Source organism: Panthera onca, chromosome B4 (genome assembly GCF_046562875.1).
Source record: "Panthera onca isolate mPanOnc1 chromosome B4, mPanOnc1 haplotype 2, whole genome shotgun sequence".
NCBI classification, from domain to species: Eukaryota; Metazoa; Chordata; class Mammalia; order Carnivora; family Felidae; genus Panthera; species Panthera onca.
In genome coordinates, this window is record NC_138345.1 from 24,402,690 (window position 1) to 24,421,697 (window position 19,008).

General features: G+C 40.2%; 2 protein-coding genes and 1 pseudogene across 7 annotated transcripts in view; 2 read left to right on the top strand and 1 right to left on the bottom strand.

Moving 5' to 3' along the window:
- The window catches only part of LOC132695004 (protein nucleotidyltransferase YdiU-like), a 35,793-nt gene extending 24,697 nt beyond the window's left edge, over positions 1–11,096 (bottom strand). Inside the window, exons 1-8 of the mRNA XM_078450331.2 lie at positions 10,532–11,096; positions 7,015–7,133; positions 6,251–6,379; positions 2,868–2,932; positions 2,727–2,783; positions 2,536–2,634; positions 2,274–2,341; positions 409–496 (exon numbers count right to left, since the gene is read on the bottom strand). Coding sequence (XP_078306457.1) covers positions 409–496; positions 2,274–2,341; positions 2,536–2,634; positions 2,727–2,783; positions 2,868–2,932; positions 6,251–6,379; positions 7,015–7,133; positions 10,532–10,778 — 872 coding nt within the window. The 5' untranslated portion in view covers positions 10,779–11,096. The remainder of the gene's footprint in view (positions 1–408; positions 497–2,273; positions 2,342–2,535; positions 2,635–2,726; positions 2,784–2,867; positions 2,933–6,250; positions 6,380–7,014; positions 7,134–10,531) is intronic.
- A 16-nt stretch (positions 11,097–11,112) lies between these two features.
- Positions 11,113–19,008, top strand: part of PDSS1 (decaprenyl diphosphate synthase subunit 1) — a 42,537-nt gene continuing 34,641 nt past the window's right edge. For 5 of the 6 annotated variants that reach the window (XR_009617617.3, XR_009617618.3, XR_009617619.3 and 2 more), the window contains exons 1-4: positions 11,113–11,334; positions 15,372–15,436; positions 15,870–15,990; positions 18,697–18,827. Coding sequence is in view for 3 of the 6 variants with exons in the window: in XM_060659126.3 (XP_060515109.1) it covers positions 11,206–11,334; positions 15,372–15,436; positions 15,870–15,990; positions 18,697–18,827 (446 nt within the window). In the remaining 3 variants the exon portion in view is untranslated. The remainder of the gene's footprint in view (positions 11,335–15,371; positions 15,437–15,869; positions 15,991–18,696; positions 18,828–19,008) is intronic. The other variant, XM_060659124.3, reaches the window with a different exon arrangement.
- Positions 14,774–14,886, top strand: LOC132660429 (U6 spliceosomal RNA; annotated as a pseudogene).

Here is a 19,008-nt window from a genome sequence, read left to right on the forward strand (position 1 = left end):
TTCAAGTCTGGGTCAACCCAGAGCAAGACAGGCATCTCACACATGCCAAAACCGTGGGAATCCCAGAAGTTATAAGGAGATCTTTCGAGCTCTGCAGGCTGCAGAAGTGGGGGGTTTGAGTCATTTCCACCTAGGTCTCTGAATGGCACAGACCCCCACAGTTGATAGTTGCATTTGAGATTAAAAATTCCTTGGGGAAAGGGTCTACTGTGTCTCACACTTCTTTTAGCATCCTAGAAAACCCACGTGATATTAGGCACATAGCAAGTGTTAAAAATAATTATTTATTGAAATATTTGGTTTTACTTATAAGAAAACCAAAGATATTTTAGCTTCACAGCATGTATATAAGCATTTTTAAATTTTCTTCTGTCATTTAACAAAAAAAAAAAACCCTCATTTTCTAACCTTAGTAAATCCAGTTCACCATAATGAGCCAAAATTTCTAATGATCCAATTCTAAACCATGATTTTGCAACACGCAGCACTACAGCACCTGAAAAACAAACATTTCAGCATAAGTTAAACTATGCAAATATAGCATAATATGGTTTTCTTAAAATTTAAATTATTTTATTTACTTTATTTTTATTTATTTATTTTTTTGAATGAGAGAGAAAAAGACGGAGAGGGAGAGAAATTCAAGCAGACTCCACGCTCAGTGTGGAGTCTGACATGGGGTTCAATCCCACGACCCTCGGATCATGACCTGAGCTGAAATCAAGAGTCAAACATTCAAACAACTGAGCCAACCAGGTGCCTCCAAATTTAAATTATTTTAATAAAAAATAATACAGTAACTGAATTTATCAGAAAAAAAATTATTTATACCCTAGAAAGGATCAAGGGTTTTTCTCTATTTCTTTAAGCCTTGAATCAGAGTGTCCGTAGCCACAACACCTTCAGAAATACCAAGGCTCCAACCTCACCAAAGGCTGCTCAGTCAGGCTCCAAACATGGGACTCCAGTCTCCTCTGTTGTGACCCTTTCCCTGTAACTTATCCTGAAATAGGGAATCCGTGAATGCTTTCCGTGGCATAGTCCTGCAAGTGCCTTCTATTGGTGTAACTAATTGAAAATTAACTTCAATAAATAAATGTTTGTGTATGTTCTAACTTATGCATACACTAAAGAAATAAAGTGAGTCTATGCATTTTTGTGTTAGTGTTCACAGCCTTCTGTCCTGACTATAGTAGTAAAACAACTAGTAAATAGAATTTGCGGGTTTTTTTTTTTTTTTTTCCCACAAGGAATGCTGTACTTATGTGTGTTTAGATGTCAAGATGAAGTCTATCCCAGGCAACTAAACGTCCTGCTCTGCCAGGATCCAATACCACACCTGCTGCTCCCTCTTTCCCTACTCCATGGGCCCCTCCCCTTCTCCCCCTACTAAAGTCCTTCCTAATCTCAAAGATAAATAATCCTTCGTTCCTTTAAGCATGAAGACTTTAGGGGGATTGTTTTTTTATGAAAATCTTGTCAAAACATATCAGGCATGAAATATAAAGAATATAACATGCACTTAGTGAATCATTGAGAACATCAGTAAAAATCCTGCTCTGTTATATGGTCACGTCCACAGGACCCGAGAGAGCATGTAGGGCTGTCAGCAGCTCTCAATAACTCTGTTGTTTAAGTTGTTAAATGAGTTTATTATTAGGGCACCTGGCTGGTTTAGTCAGTACAGCATGTGACTCTTGATCTCAGGGTAGTGAGGTCAAGCTCCACGTGGGGCATCGAGCTTACTTAAAAAATAAGCAAACAACAAAGAAATAAAATGTATTTCGTACTGATTTTCAATTCTCCCTGCCCAGAGATTCAGGGTCAAGTTTCTCTCACTGTTTCCCTTTCCACACTTCTCACCTCTTCCTAATTTTTTTTTTTTATTTCTGACCTACTAAAGGCTGAGGAAAAAGCTAGTGGAACCGACTGGAAGTGAGCATGAAGTAAGAGCAATGAGGCTGTGAGGAAAGGTCTAAGGGTCTCTCCTCAGAAGGGAGCGTATGAACTTTGGCGCCCTGGCTTTGTAACACTTTGCTGGCTGTCCATAACCATTTTTGTTCACTTCCCAGATGTTTGCTCTTTGAAACCAAAGGGCTACGCACATAAGGATGTGAGAAAGGATATTCTATGGTAACATCATAAAGCGGCAATTACATCTTGAAGAACCACGGGCCATCTTTTAAGAAGACCCGACACAGAGCTGTCCAGTATCGGTTACTCTTTAAGAACTTAGGCTAATTGTATGTAAGTATCCTAAAAACCATTGTTACCTCGTTCTTTCACAATGTTTCCATTGTAGAACTGATCTCTCCATACTTCATCGTCACTTACAACCAGACTGAAACATAAGAGAATCCAACAATTAAAGTTAGCGCTTAGCTGCTGGCAAGCTACCAAGAAGTACCTAAAACCATCAGAAACACTGAGAAATCATGCTACCAGAGATTTGTCTGCTCACTTTACTGATACGCGTCGGGAGATAACGTGATGCAGTCCTGAAAGTTAGCTTTGAGGAAAAAGGATTTGATTTACCTTGCAACTCTGCTGGTTGGAATTCTGAGAGAGTGCATAGCCTCACTGCATAAAAATTCTCTCACTGAGGAACGAAGTACAGCTCTGCCATCACCATTTCTCAGGGAAAATAAGACAAAAAAGATATTCAGTTGTAATTAAGACAAGACCAATTTTTATTTAGATGACTAAAAAAAAATATCAAACTGTACCGGGAATATGGGGTCTTTCCTGAGCCTTTTAATTGGAGCTCCCACTTTTCACCCTGCCTTCAACAACAAAGAAATCTAAGTATTAGAAGATTCATGTTAATATTCACCAGAAAAGCTACTACACCAGAAAACATGTGGTACCTGTTCATGTAAGTTCCAAGAAGATGGGCTCTTCCATCCCCAAGCTGACCTGCCCAGATCCCAAACTAAGGGAGAAAAAGGGAAATTATTCATGCTTATTAGCCCTTAAAGCTTTCATAGTAATTTTACAGCCAAAGCTTTTTTGTCAAAATTGAGAAATGGGTTGGGGTGCCCAGGTGGCTCAGTTGTTTAGGTGTCCGACTTTTCGCTCAGGTCATGATCTTGCGGTTCATGAGTTCGAGCCCCACATCAGGCTCTTTGCTGACAGCTCAGAGACTGGAGCCTGCTTCGGATTCTGTATCTTCCCTCTCTCTTTGACCCTCCACCGCTTGCATTCTGTCTCTGTCTCTCTCTCTCAAAAATAAACATTACAAAAATTGAGGGGTGTCTGAGTGGCTCAGTTGGTTGAGCATCCAACTTTGGCTCAGGTCATGATCTTGCAGTGCATGGGTTCAAGCCCCGTGTCAGGCTCTGTGCTGACAGCTGAGAGACTGGAGCCTGCTTTGGATTCTGTGTCTCCCTCTCTCTCTGTCCCTCCCCTGTTTGCTCTATCTCAAAAATAAATAAACATTAAAATTTTTTTAATTGTTTCTGATGGTTTTAGGTACTTTAGGTACATTTTTAATTGAGAATTTTTTAAATTGAGAATGGCATTTTTAGGATTATAACAACTTGAATAAAGGTGAAGATGAAATTCAATCAATAAAACATAAGTGAAATTTATTTTAAGAATATAAATTTAAGACATAATTAACTTCATCATCTTACAGCTGAGCTCAAGCTTGTTGGGTGTAGAATACTTAGAACTGATCTATTGATCTATTTAATTCCAGAATATGAACTAGGAACAATTTATTCATAGAAGGTTTGCCAATATTATATGCATGCAGTGTGAAATCAGGAACATACTTGTAACTCAAAAAATTGCTTTTGAACTTGCATGATTGATTGTTTCCAAATTTTTCTGTTTGCAGTTGCCCAACTCCCAGTTATGCCACTTACTACCTATGGAAATTTGAGTTACTTAATCCCACTGAGGCTGACCTTTCATTTCTGTAAAATGAGATAACCCTTGCCAGGTGTAAGAATGAATGCTAAGAAATGCTTTGTACTATATGCAAGTGCTCCTAAGTTGGCAATTATTTTTACTGCTAACAGTGATTTGCTAACTTGGACAGGACTCCATTTTCTACATGCATGTCACTTCCACCAGAAAGTGGTCTCTGACTTTCTGGGACTAGGAAGGTGGTTCTGTGAATTCCCATAACTCCTATACTTACCCCTTTCATGTTTTGTTGATGTTCTATAATTGGATGTTATAGAATTTGTTTCTTTATCTGTCCCCTCCCCTAGAGTATTAACAATCTGAACAAAGGGGACAGGTCTCATTCACCATTATAGCTCCTGGCACATAAACGGAGTTCTATAAACAGCTGTGAAATATTTAAACTATGTTTATAGTTTTGAGAGAAAAACATGAAATTGAGAAAAATCTACCTGGTATTTTTTCATCTTAACCAGGAACAGATCACCATTAATTTCAGCTACATAATACCTCTAAGAGCACAAATCTGAGAGGTGCTTCGGCAATTTCTAAAATTGACAATACATTAGGTATATGCCACACCATGAAAAAGAAGTAGAAAGAATGGTGAATCCAGAGCCAGGAGTGAAGTCAGGGGAAATAAGAAGGTAATTCTCTGTTAATAAAAGAGAAACCATTTATTGTTCAAAAGGACAAAGCCGTCCTTATAAATATTTGTAATTTCAAATTATAAAGAGAGAAGAGATGAAATGTGAAATTGATAAAAGATTCATCTAACTTACTATATTACAAAGCAAACCTACAAAAAAATACAGCTTAACAAAACTCTGCAGGGCTTAAGGTTTGCATTCATACTTTAACAGTACACATGAGTACTGGTACAAAATGCTAATAAATTTAACCTATATGGGGAATGACTTTTTGAACCACGGGATCCCTATTTTTGGGAGCTAAAACAAAACAAAACAAAACCATAAGGATCATATAGTCCAGAAGTTTCTAAATTGAGAAACATAGTTCAGCAAAATGTTAATAATTATTCCTTAAGAACAGCACACAATAAAACCCTGCAGTCAAGTATGTTTGAAAAATGGAGTGTTAAAGTAAGTGGATTTCTTTGCCACAGCACTTCTCACAACTCCTGGAATGGTATTGGTCAACCCTTGCACATTACAGATCAACACACTGAGGTTCAAGTTTGTCACAGATGACCCTTAAAGTCTTTCTCAATTCTAACTAGTGGTCTATGTCACTTTGCTTCTCAAGCTTGTGTTAACTTAGCTTCTATGATGCTTTTGCTTCTTAGGACACTGAGGAATGAAAGCAACAAAAATCTGAAAGGAATTACCTGCCCCCAAGAGACCAGAGCCTGATACTATCATTATTATAATAGGTATCATGGAAGCACTTTTCATGTTTCCTAACTTAATCCTTACTCCCACCCTATTACACTTTGTTACCGTTCCTAAAAATTATTCCAGAGTAAACCAGCCTCGGGACAATCAGAGTGTTAAATTAAAAAAAATTTAACGTTTATTTATTTTTGAGAGAGGAGTCGGTGCAAGCAGGGGAGGGACAGAGAGAGAGAGGGAGACACAGAATCTAAAGCAGGCTCCAGGCTCTGAGCTGTCAGCACAGAGCCCGAGGCAGGGCTCAAACCCATGATCACGACCTGAGCTGAAGTCAGACACTTAACCGGCTAAGCCACCCAGGCCCCCCCCACCCCCACCCAGAGTGTTAAATTAATCTTATCTGGTTCACAGGAAAGTCACAGCAAGTTCAACAATTAGTCCTGTGTTCCTTCTCTCTTTTTTTTTTAATTAGTCAGATACCACCACACCCTGAACTTGCTTCAATATCTTATTTCTAGAAGGCACATTCTTAATTGCTTCAACATACATAATACCCCCAATTAGTCCTAATTAAATTCTAGCAGCTTCTAGCAGTTCTAAAACTTTGTTGTACAGCTGTCCTGGCAAAACTATAATCTCTTTATCCTTCTGAGATTTTATATTGACTTTTTGTGCTACTTTACCTAAATCTCTTGCCAAAACTTCACCAAATGAGTTACCTAGCGATAATTCACAGAAATTTTATATTGGTGCTGCCCCGGTTTTCTCAATTCCATCAAAGAAACTTGGGTTTTATTTTTAACACGGCAAGAAATCACATCAGCTAATTATGAGCATCTTAGGATGACACATTCTTCTAGAAACACCTTGTTGACATCTCAATACACTAACAAAGGAATCAATGCAAAGTAACTTCATTAACGGGACAGCATTTCCACCAACTGTTTGTATTTACATAAGGGAAGTAATGCAGATGCTACTCCTACCTGGTGGCCACCATATCTGTGAGCCAATGGAATGGATCCAGATACTATCTTTTCACCACTCACAAGCTGGATAAAATCATCTGTTTCTGAGACAGATAAATCAAGGTCCAAAATATCTTCTAGAACTTCCTGAGGCAGGAAAAAACAAGAAAACAAACAAACAAAAAAAGCCTTACAAACCTAAGTAATCCTTTAAGAACTTTTAACAAAGGAGACTTGATGGAAGAAAGAAAATTAAAAGAAGCTCTTCCAAAAGTACATTAATATTTTTTCATGAGAGATGTATCGTACTTTATATGATTATTTATGCTATTTAGGAAAATTAGTTCTTAGTTTAAAATTTTTTAGGTATTTCTTGTGATGCATGGTAAAACAATATTTTTCCTAGTTCATATTCTTTAAAGGAACTAGAAAAAAAGAAAATGTCTTATTTCTATTCCCCAATTCAATTGTATCATGAGAGAACAATTTAGAATCTATTATTAGAGCCCATTTTTAAGAATTTAACTTACTTACCCCCCTTCTTCCAAAAAGTGTATTTTCCTGTAAGATAACTTTAAGATGAAATGGAGTACTAGCTCCAGGAATCAATAGCAAAAAGTGATTTCTAAGAATGACATACTCCAAGTGTGTGTGAATTTTAAACACAAAGATAGACATTTATCACCTGACTAACAATTCAACTCTAAAAAGTATGAACATCTTTTTAGACAAAATTTACAGTGAATTAAGTATCTGTGTTGTGAAAAAAAATCAAGCCTAACCTTTGAAACTGCTACAAGACGTACTCTTGATTTCAAAGGAGTAGGGACGGCAATTGAAAAAATACAGTTTTTCACTTTACGAACATAATTTTCTTTAACAGGATCAACTGGCAACACAGCTGATTAAAAAAAAAAAAAACACAAAAAAACTCAGTGTTCTCATTTATTGCAAACATAGCATTAATATTCCTTAGAAGGGCTACGGTTCTTCAGGAAAATTAATTTATACCGCTATTTTCTTCCCACTTGGGTTAAAGCCTATTCTATCATTTTCAACCATAGCTATCCAATATTCATCTAATACAGTAGATGGAACCACCCAAGAAGATGGGAGATGGAAAAAGTTTAAACCAAGACACATACCGTCTTCAAGGATTTTCATTTATAGGAGAACAACAGGATGCACAACATATTTATAAATAAGAATGTATAAATAAAGCGGAGGTGAGCTGCATTACAATTTTACAATTATAGTACCAGCCAATTCAATGGAATCCAACCAAAAAATATTAGGCAGTTAATCACATTCTTTCTGTCCTTCAGAAAATCGTAATTACTGAAGGGAACAGATATGCACATAAATTCTAATACCAGGCAACAGATGTTTTACTAAATGTATAAAACACGTAGTAAAGCACATCTACCTTATTTTAAAAGCTGTACAAAAAAAGAGAGCTTTGAACATGCTTTAGATACTCAACATATTTTATTTTACATTCAATTTTTAAAATCTTAATGTTTTCCTAAAACCAACGAGTTAAAACAAAAAAACAGAAGACGGTAGGTGTACTACTAAAATTACAAAACAAGGGGACACAAAATTTTGTTTCTGGATAGAGATATTATCAAGATGTCAGTGTAGTCAAATTATTTAATAAACATATGGATATCCAGCCAAAATCCCAGTAGAGTTTTTCCGAAGAAACAGATCATCTTAAAGTGTAAATCTTGAAAAATAAAAATTATTTTTTTAGAGCGAAATGGGAGTTTTCCTATCATATTATAAATTATAAGAACACAATTAGCTGGGGCACCTGGGTGGCTCAGTCAGTTAAGCATCCGACTCTTGATTTTGGCTCAGGTCATGATCCCAGGGTCGTGGGGATTGACCCAGGTCGAGCTCTGCTCTAAGTGTGGAACCTGCTTAAGATTGCCTTTGCTCCTGTCCCCCACTTGCTCTAAATAAATAAATAAATAAATAAATAAATAAATAAATAGGAAAAAAAAAGAATATGATAACTAAAAGGTTAAGATAGATGCAAAGACCAAAGGGACTCAGTGAAAAGCACAGAAACAGTCCAAAGTAATGTTAAGAATGCTCTATATAATTAAAATGATATTTGTAATCAGTAGAGAAAGGTGGCATTGGGACAATCAGTTCAACTGTTTGGCATAACTTTTATTTGTCCCACTCAAGCCTAGGTGAACCAAATGGCAAGTTGTAACAGAAATAAGAGTGATTATCTATCTTTCCCATAGGAGTATAAAAAGAGGCAAATGTGGACCAGATTTAACCTTTACACTTTCCCCTAAATACATGGTAAAGAAGGCACATCATGGGGAACAAATGGGTAGCCAACCAAAAAACAAATGATTTTAGCATTGCCACAGAAAACCTGACAATATGATTAAAAGTAGAAGATCCAACAATGTATTTGAGTCTCTTTTAAGAGATCCACTGTGTGGAAATAGACTAAATTATAATTTATGCATTTGTTATGATGCCCTAACATTTTAATAGAGCACAGGCTATATATACTGTTCATTAATACTCATGATTTTGATTAGTCAGTCATATGTGATCATTGGTCAGGGAAAAAAAGAGGCCAGCTGCTTCAGAGGCACCCAACCCTTCCTTACCTTTGCTCCACTTTACCCAAATAATCAGTCATACACTACAAACCCAAGAGAAAATTCCAAATGTATATTAAGTCTCTAAAGATCTCAGAGATTTCAATAATTCCAAAATTAAATTCTTTAGAATTCAGTTTAGCTAAGAATATGAAATCCACAAAAACTGCTAATCTTTCAGCGCAACTATGTTTGAACCTCTTCTCTCAGTAAATGTTCTTACCACAGTCACCTTGATAATTGATCATTTATCTAATAACATCAAGATGAGATGTTTTCATGCAGTATTATGAATCAAGACACAGTTAAGATGTACATAGTATTATGTATACAGTCTCTCCTTGGCTGTATAACACCTGGTCCTACCATAGATAATGTTTTGAACAGTATCATCATTGTGGAAAGAAAATGTCTTAAAGTATAGTCAACTTTCCAACATTGAAAAAATAACTTCAAAAATGCTTTCAATTACATACTTGCTCCATTTATATCAGTCAGTACTGGTTATTTCATTCCTAGAAGTGCAGTCAAAACAACCCAAGTTGTTCCTAGCCTGTGCACAAGAGTCGGCTCTTTGGCAGTTCCTTACACAGCTCGGTGGTTTTAACTTCGTATACACATGTTTAGCCTAGTTGGGTCAAAAGAACTACTTGTATTCTGCATGTCCTATTGATGGGTTATTCTTCATCAAAAGTTTAGCTATCTATAATGTTGGAAACCTTCACAAATTTCATCTGCTTCCCCAACTTAGCCTTGCATAAGGCTATATACTTAGCCATAAAATATCTTTTTTAAAGAGCCAGATGTTTTGTTTTAACCTGGAAAACAATCTCCAAATGAAAATGGCCGGACAGAATGGTGTAGTGCTGTATCTGGGAGCTTGGCAAGACATGTAACTCTGCCATGTTTCCCTGTGTGTGAAAAAGGGCAAATGATAGTATCTAAGTAGTAGCATTGTTGTAAATAATTTATTGCTACACTTTACCACCGCAAATTGTACCTGTTGAATATTTAATATACAGACCTATATCAAGATAAGCCATAGATGTGTATAAACAACCTTTATTTGTAAAGCACCTCATATTATTTTTTACATACTACTTTTAAGATTGGGGGGGAAATCATAAAATTGGCTTATTTAAATAAGCCTTATTTTACGCTTTTATTCAGTAAAAACTAACACTTTGAATATAAATATAAAAATAATGTGCTCAGCTATTCCACGGGCACTTTCACTTTTTAAATGCAAAACGCATGGTTCAAAAGAAGAGGGAAAAAAAATCAGAGAATTGCAGTTGCCTATTTTGCTGGTCTGTTTCCCCATAACGGTGACTTTTTGAAGACAGATGTTTCTTTCATTCTGTATCCAAAATGCCTACACTTTCTCTCATTGGCCCTATTTGTGTCATGTTGAATGACTGCAGCACGGATTTGATGTAAGTGCGCTCTCTCATTATATGAGAGAAGTAGATCTGGCTATAGAATTAAGGAAAGGTCTTTCTAACTCACATCAGGTACTAATCCTGTACATTCTCCGGTATCTCCCACACTGGCAAGTTACATCCAGCATTACCAAATACTAAGCAATTTCACACAGCTCAGTACACCCACGGGTGGGACTCCTACCCAGTTATGAGCAACACCGCCAAACTATGCCACCATATACCTAAAAGGTTCTCAGAGGACAGAGTCCAAAAGTCGAGAGACAAGGCTAACTTAGCTTCTGCCTCACAATAGCCCAGCTCGTGTTTCGACTTGTTTCTGGAAAGAAGCAAGAGGTGGGCACTTCCCTCGAGGTCAGGTAGCAATAGGCAGCAGACAACGCTGGGGCAGGTCACGCCAAAGAGAAGCAGCCGTGGAAACGCGAGACCCCGGATCAGACAGCAAAACGGGAATCTGATTCTTTGAGTCATAGCTCTGTCTAAATACGCGGAACAAGAGTCTGGCGCACGGTGGCAATTGTTAACAGCCGGTTCCCCAAAGATCCTTTTTTTTTTTTTTTTTTTTTTTTTGGCTATGTCTGATGGGAGCTCCTAGCTTCCCGGAGGGTGGGCAGGAGTTCGGGAGAAACTGCTCGTCCAAGTGAAATGTCCCGCTTAGTTACGGGGACCGGCAAGGGGCCACCCCCGCAAGTTTAGGGCTGCGGTGGCGCCTAAGGTTCCGCGAGGCCCTTCCGGGGAAGCGCCGGTGGCGCTAGCCCCGCTCTGGAACGAGCTACCGCAGCCCGGGGCGAGGTCGAAGCACTTCCTGTGCCAAGTTTCCGGCTCCGGGTCCCGGGGGGAAGACCGCCCGGCCACAGGCGGAGCCAGCGCTCCGCCGCGGCTTTCAGACTCGGACCCTATGGCTTCGTGCCGGTGGCCCTGGCGGCGCTGCTACTCCTGGAGGCCGGCTGCCCGGAGCCCCGGGCCCGGCTCCCCGGGCCGCACGGGGCCCCCCGGGCCGCCCGCCGCTGCCGACGGCGGCGTGCAGGTGAGGAGGCCCTGAGGCGGGCGCGGCGGCGGGGCGCAGAGGTCACCGCGCCAGTGATAGCGGCACGGATGAATATGAATGGGAACGCGCGGCAAGTGCGCCGGGGCAGGGGGCCGCGAGGCTGCGCTGCAATGGGACCCGGGGCTGGATGGGCCCCGGGATGGGCCCGAGCCCCGCCGGGCGTATGCCTGATGTTGGGGCGCCCTGCGCGAGTCATCAAAGCGCGGTCCTGGGGACCCAGGCGCTTTGGGGTTTGGGGAAATAGCGGTGGATGAGGAGCCGGGTCTCAGGGAAAGTGGAGGGAGGGCAGCCAGGTTGTCTCCTGGCCTGTGGACCTAGTGCAGCCTGGAGACCGAATGCAGCTGTTTCCTTTCGATTTACACCCAGGGCTTCTGGAGGAGCGCTGTTAATTAGGACTTAAGAGCAAAAGGTGCTCTGAGCGCTCTGGGATCCAGCGGATCCAGGTGGGCTCGGAATAGGCGGAAGAGGCTTCGTGTAGGGCTGATGCTCAGAGTGGACCGGATTTCAGTCCTACGGTAGTTGCTTCCCGGCCGGGGAGAGCCTACCTGGACGGGGTAGAAGGTCACAGCAAGGAGAAGAGGCCTGAGGATGTCACAAGTAGAGAAACGTTGAACTTTGATTTCATGTGACCTCTTGAAGTAGAGTAAGAATCTCAGCACTAACCATGACTGCTTGACTCTCCGCCCTGCAGCCCTTGGGCCCAGTCAGTTTTCTCCCTTTCCGGCCAGTTTAGCCGCTGTAAATTGACATGTTCTGTGGCTTCATGAGTCTTTCCTGCACTGATTGACTCTCCACGTGCCATGGGTAGGCCCATATTGTTTAGAGAAACTGAGCAAAATCTATCTACTCACTGTCCTTTTTAGAGACTTCTCCAGTCACACAGTAATTATTATGTTTTCCTTTCATCCACAAGGCTCGTTTTTAAAAAGTTTATTGAATTTAGGACTTTTCTGTTTTGGTTGGCTTTGGGACACTTCATATTCCCATGTACCCTTCAGACACCATGTACCTGTATGAAATATGTAGCATTTATAAATGTCTGCTTTGTAACAAGGTGGATACATGTCACAACTTATCCAGAATGGACATTTGGGGACAGAATAGCAACTGGGCCCGCAGACCGACATTAAAAAGAGAATATGGGAAATGAAAGTCTCCGGGCTTTGCTGGGACCCATTTCAGTACAGTCCTAGCCAGACTTCAAATACTTACAGTGTCACAGAGGAAGGCATTATTGGGAGAGATGTTGGCACCCACCATCTGATGGCACTGGATACTTGTTTTCTTGGACACTCCTTTTTATTGATTTATTTACACTCTAGTATAATTAACAGTGTTATATTGGTTTCAGATGTGCAATGTAGTGATTTGACTGTTCTATACATTACTCAGTGCTCATCAAGAGAAATGTTACTGTTGATCATCACCCTTCACCTATCTCACCCATCCCCCCACCCGCCTGCCTTCTGGTAACCAGCAGTTTGTTCTCTGTAGTTAAGAGCCTGTTTTTTGGTTTGTCTCTTTTTTTTCTTTGTTCATTTGTTTTGTTTCTTAAATTCCACGTGCAATCCTTTGCTATTTGTCTTTGACTGACTTGTTTCGGTTAGAAAGTCAGCATTACCCTCTCTAGCTCCATCCATGTTGTTATAAACGGCAAGATTTCATTCTTTTTAATGGATAATATTCCATTGTATATGTACCACAGCATTTTTATCCATTCATCCATCAATGAACACTTGAGGTCCTTCCATATTTTGGCTATTGTGAATAATACTGCAATAAACACCGGGGTGCATATACCATTTCGAATTAGCATTTATTTTCATATTTTTTGGGTAAATACCCAGTGATGGAATTACTGGATCATATGGGAATTCTGTGTAATTTTTAGGGGGACCTCTGTGCTGTCTTCCATGGTGGCTGCACCAGTTTGAATTCCCACCAACAGTGCACAAGCTTTCCTTTGGAAAACATGGCTCCATCTTAAAGCAGAAGATACCTTGACTGAGTAGACATTAAATACTGCAGATACTATAGATATGCAAAGACTGTATTAAATGTGTACAGTGTGTTAGGCTCTGAGCTAAGACCTTTACACAACTTCTCCGAATTAATTGCAGCATCTCTCCGTGAGTAGGTATTAGCAGAAAGATGTCACAAGGTAACATGGCCCGGAAATGTTGGGATTTGAACCAAGATCCATCTTCCAAAGACCATGGTTTTAATAACTATTAGGCTGCCTAGTGGTTCAGAGCACTCCATATTAGCTGTGTAATTTTAACTCTTCGCCCCAGGTTAGATTAGGTCTCAAACTGAGTATTATAATGAAATACTGAATTTGTATGAATTAATTACAAAGGCTGAAACAAGTAGGTTAAATGTCATATAATGGTAAAATCAAAAGATCACCTCGCTTTCTTGGGACATCATAAATGTTCTTATTGGTCTAATGAATGTATAATGTTATTGTGGAACGACTAGAACTCAGCCAGTCTTCCTTGGTGACTGCCTGCCTGGCAGAGTCAACCTTTATTGTCATTTTAATATGTGTAAAGCAATATGTGTTCACTAGGAAAAAGTCAGAAAATATAAAAGCAAAAAAGGAATAAAACAAAAAACTCCCACAATCCTATTTATTCAGAAATGACTATGTTTAATACCCTGGTTTGTACACTTTTAAACCCCATTGTGTATCTTATTTGTGCATGCACGTATGTAAAAATTTTTGTTGCGATCACATAATACATACGGTTTTGTAGATGCTTTTTCCTTTTGATATATTGTTAACATATCTGTATATCAGTTTTTCAGGCTTGACTTTTCTGAACTTCAAGTTCCCCAGCTCTATAAAAGCAAGTACTTATGAGGGTCATAGTATAAAAGCACTTTGTAAGACTTTATTGCAAGTAGAGTGGATTAGTTTTATTTTTTTTTGCGCTAAATTTGTCCTTTTTGTCAAAATAGGTACTTTAAATACAGAGCCCTTACCACATTAAATCGGTAAATCAGTAATTTTTTTTTTTTTTTTTTTTTTTTTAAATAAACTCGGCACCCAAGGTGTGGCTCCAACTCACTCTCAGGACTCTTGATCTCAGGATCCTGAGATCAAGAGTCACATGGTCTATTGGCTGAGCCAGCCATGTACCCCAGTATATTAGTAATTTTTGAAATGACTGTGTCCCTGAATTCTTTAAGATCGTCAGTTTGTATCTTTGGGTCCCCCATGCCTGTCATATTTCCTGGCCCATAATAGTGCTCAGTAATCATTGGAACTAACATTTGTTGTCACCACCCCTAAATCTCTTTGTAGTCTTCTGTTCTTGATCTCTAAGTTAATATTTTCAAAATGTGCCACTGAACTCGTTTTTTAACATTGCTGATCAGGCAGTACTATTTCCCAGCATGTTTCCCAGTGTTCGTGCTCACTTCGGCAGCACATACACTAAAATTGGAAGGATGCAGAGAAGATTAGCACTAGCACGGCCCCTGCACAAGGGTGACACGCAAATTTGTGAAGCGTTTCATATTTTTAAAAAATAATAATAAAATAAAATAGGCAGTGTTCGTTTAGCAATGGAAATTTCCTTCCTCAACATTGAAATCTTTTTCCCTTTCACCATCCAGGCTGATGCTTGGGGGAGCTTGATTATTCTTTTTTTTAAACTGGTTGAAGAATATAAATCTTTACTATTCTCTGACCAATCTTAGTTAAATGGAAGGAAATTGTTTTAAAACTACTTTTCAAATCTGAAAGGATAGATAGGAATATAGAAACTAGCTTTCTTTGAGAAAGGGATAGATTATAGATGTGTTCTTTTCTTATATATTCCGTAATGACAAATACTGCTTTTGTAATAAGGTAATTTTATTATCATTTTTCTGAAGTTTGCAATCTACCTACAAGGGACAACTAAAGACTGTATTTATTATGAACTATGGAGGTTTTATTTATCTGGCATTATAAACAATTTTTGCATGAATATTCTTATAGGTTTCTTAATGCTTTTATTTTGTAGATGTCCTACTCTAATCTTGTGAAGAGTTTAACATCTGCTTTTTCAAATAGGTATAGTATGTCACGGTAAGTTTATAATCTGTATTACAACCACTAAAGTTATTAGCCATATTGCCAGTAAATTTCTGTTCTAAACTGTGGGGGGCTACTCCAACAAATTGACTATTTTGTCTCACTATGTGCCACGGTATCGCTCTGTGTGACCTCTGCCTTTTCAAAAAAATGGGAGTATAATAAAATTTAAACTCAGAACACAATAAACTAGTTTAGTATTTGATTTTGTGGGTTCTCGAGTTCCTGGTTATAAAAATAAGCTATTTATGTATTGTTGAGCAAGAACAGAATTCTGTGTGTTCTAAATTGTAATGACCATTCATGCTTAATTTCCAGCAAGTATATGTATATGAATATGTGTATATAATTCTTACTTAAAAATGAAATTATCTCACTTAATAGAATGGCACTCAGTCTTACGTTGTGTGCTTCGTGCTTGTCCCAGGTTCCATCACACAACGTCAGCAGCGTGCTGTTGTAGTAAAACACGGAGTGGTGAGAAATACACCGATCCTTTCAAACTCGGTTGGAGAGACTTGAAAGATCTGTATGAAGACATTAGAAAGGTAAGAGAGCTTTGATAGTACTGTCAGTAATGTTGATTTCTTAGAATTGTGTACACTGTCATTGCAAACTTGATTCATGAGTGTCAAGTTTCAAATGTTTCTTGGGCAACATAGGGGGGCGGTATGGAGGGTACAGTACATGTCCCCATCCAGAGTGGCATTATCACAGAGCTGGGGAACTGAAAAAACCGGTACTTACCCTCCCTTATTCCTTCACCTGCTCCAGGCATATTGAAGTGCTTGAAGATCAGTGCCAGACTGCCCCCAAATGGGGCTTTATGTATTAAATGCTTTTATCCACAAAACTTTTGGTGGATTCTCAGATGCTGCCCAGAAATATTCATGTGCCCCTCATTAGCTTCCTTCCCTTTCAGGGTCCTCCACTTTCCTCCTCAAACCCTTACCTTACTCTCCTGTTCTCATAGCAACGGCCACTTCCTATTTAATAGACTGAGGGGAGATCTTTAGGAGTCACTCTCTGGACACCTGCTTTGTTACCATTTACGTACCCATCTGCATGCTTTCCTCCCACCTCAGTGAGGTAAATGTTCCCTCCCTTTCCAGGAGGAAAGGCCTTTCCAGGCCTCCCTTTGCCTCCAGCTTAGTCCCGTGCCCTTTGCCTCCTCAGTGCCTTAGGAACTAGTCCCGCCATTGCCTGTTCCCTCTCCTTTCTCTGCAGGCTCTCCCTCTTCACCTCTCTCACAGCCAATGTTGGTGTTCCAGTTTGTTCATCCTTTAAAGCGCCATCCCTTGAGCCTTGTTCCCCCTTCCCTTCCAGTACGGTATTCCCTGCCTCTTTCTTTTGGCCCTTTCAGGTTTCCTCCAGCGTCCCTCTGCAGCTTCCTTTCCAGGCTCCCCTCTAAAACTGCCTTTGCCAGCCCATAGCTTCCGTAGCACCTTCTGCTAAATCCAGTGGACACTTGGTTTTTATCTCCTGTGACTTTATTGAACACTGGACACTGTTGACCACTCCCAACAACGTGGACACTTCCCAAATAATATGTCTGTTCCAGGTTGAATTGTCTCTCTTAAAACCACACATCTAACTACTCCCTGGTCAGCTCCATGGAATGTCCATGACTGTCTCAAATGTAACCTATCTGAAACTCTGCTTTCCCTTCCTAATTGTTTTTTCTTGTTTTTCCTGTTCATTGAAGGTGCCGCCTGAGAACCCCAGGCAGGATCCTGGAATTGTTCCTCTTCTCCTTTCATGTCCTCCTTGTCTGTTTCTTGCCTTCCATCCCCACAGTCTAGGCCAGGCCACTGCTGCTTCTGTGGCCCTGTCACTGTTGCTCTCCTGCCTCCCCCTCCAAAGGGGGCAGCAGTGCCCCCTTTGTGCTCCCAGAGGAGCTGTGCTTATCTCAGAGCAGCACCCATCACACTGTGTATTATTGTTGTACCTCTCACCCTCTAGACTGAGCTCCTTATAGGACTCATTTTACTTTGCAATCTCTGCGTTTATTACTGTGTCTGGTACTAAAGTCGCTATCTTAGTTAAAGCCTGTCCCACTGTACTGTGTTCACCTGAGCCTGGCTGATGGTCCTCTGGGTCCATTCTTAGCCCCCATTTCTTTGGGTACATAAGCTGTGGTTCATCATAGCAAGTCCGTGAGAGGCAGGTACAGTAAACACATGTCCATCGGCTGGAAGTCTCTCCCTTCTCTTCATGAATCAAAATCCTTCTTATTCTTTAATCCCAGATCAAAGCTTATACCCTCCATTAAATAGTTGGTTCTCTAGCCCATGCTGATTTTTCCCTTCTCTGAACTTTTACTGCATTTGATTTAATTTACATTTATTTTTTTTAATTTTTTTTAATCTCACTTTTGAGAGAGAGAGAAGACAGAGTCAGAGTGTGAGCAGGGGAGGGGCAGAGAGAGAGAGAGAGAAATACAGAATCTGAAGCAGGCTCCAGGCTCTGAGCTGTCAGCACAGAGCCTGATGTGGGCTTGAACTCACAAACTGCAAGTTCATGACTTGAGCCGAAGTCGGACGATTAATCGACTGAGCTACCCAGGTACCCCTTACTACATTTCATTTAATTATGTCATCGCCCAAGTTACCATTCTGAACATTTTATATTTTTAAGAAATTTTATCTTCCCAACTCAATTGTAAGCTCCTTACAGTCTGGCAAACTGTGTCTGAAACTTCCTCTGTGAACCTTTCACCTGTCTGGCTGAGTCAGGCTTACTGATCCCTGCTTCTCCCTGGCTGTCCCCTTGTCTTCCTGCCCCTGGTACACAGCTTTGACTCCCACCCCAGACACTCCTTTAACACCTGCTTCATTGGCTCCCACACTCCCTGCCTTTGTCCTCTCCCCTCCATCTTCCAAGCTGCTACCTGCCCCTATCCAGCTGTCACTGTAGCCAGCTGTTACTGACCCAGAGTCCCTGGGCCACCTGGTACTTTCCTGCTCATGCCTGGAGTCTGCTGGAGTCACAGGGGCAGGCGGCACTGCTCACCCTTGCCCTTACCTTAGGCCACTCAGGCGGGCCAGGCATTGCTTGTGGCCCAGCTGCAGGACAGCCAGTTTTGTGACAATACAGTGTTAGCACCTTTTCCAGCTGAGTGTTGAATCTCTCAAGTGAAATGAGTACACTGAATACAACTGAGTCCACTGAAATCAAATCAGGGTTTTGTAAAAAATCCTGTTGACTTTTGTGCCATTGTGATGCCATATTGACACAGAGAAACTTTATTCCAGGAACTAGTCATATCTACAACCGAACTTAAGGAAATGTCTGAATACTACTTCGATGGTAAAGGAAAAGCCTTTCGACCAATTATTGTGGTGCTAATGGCCCGGGCGTGTAATATCCATCATAATAACTCCCGGTGAGTTACTGACTTTCACTCCTCTGGCGTTTTTTTTATATTTGCCAAATCTTCCTCCCCAAGCTTGCCACTTAGTTCCCTGTTGAAGAGGTAGCATTTATCTAAGAATCCACTTTGTGGTGAGTAGTTTCTGACTTTGAGTCACCAGAGTCCACTGGTATAGGCATCTTCCTTTTCCACA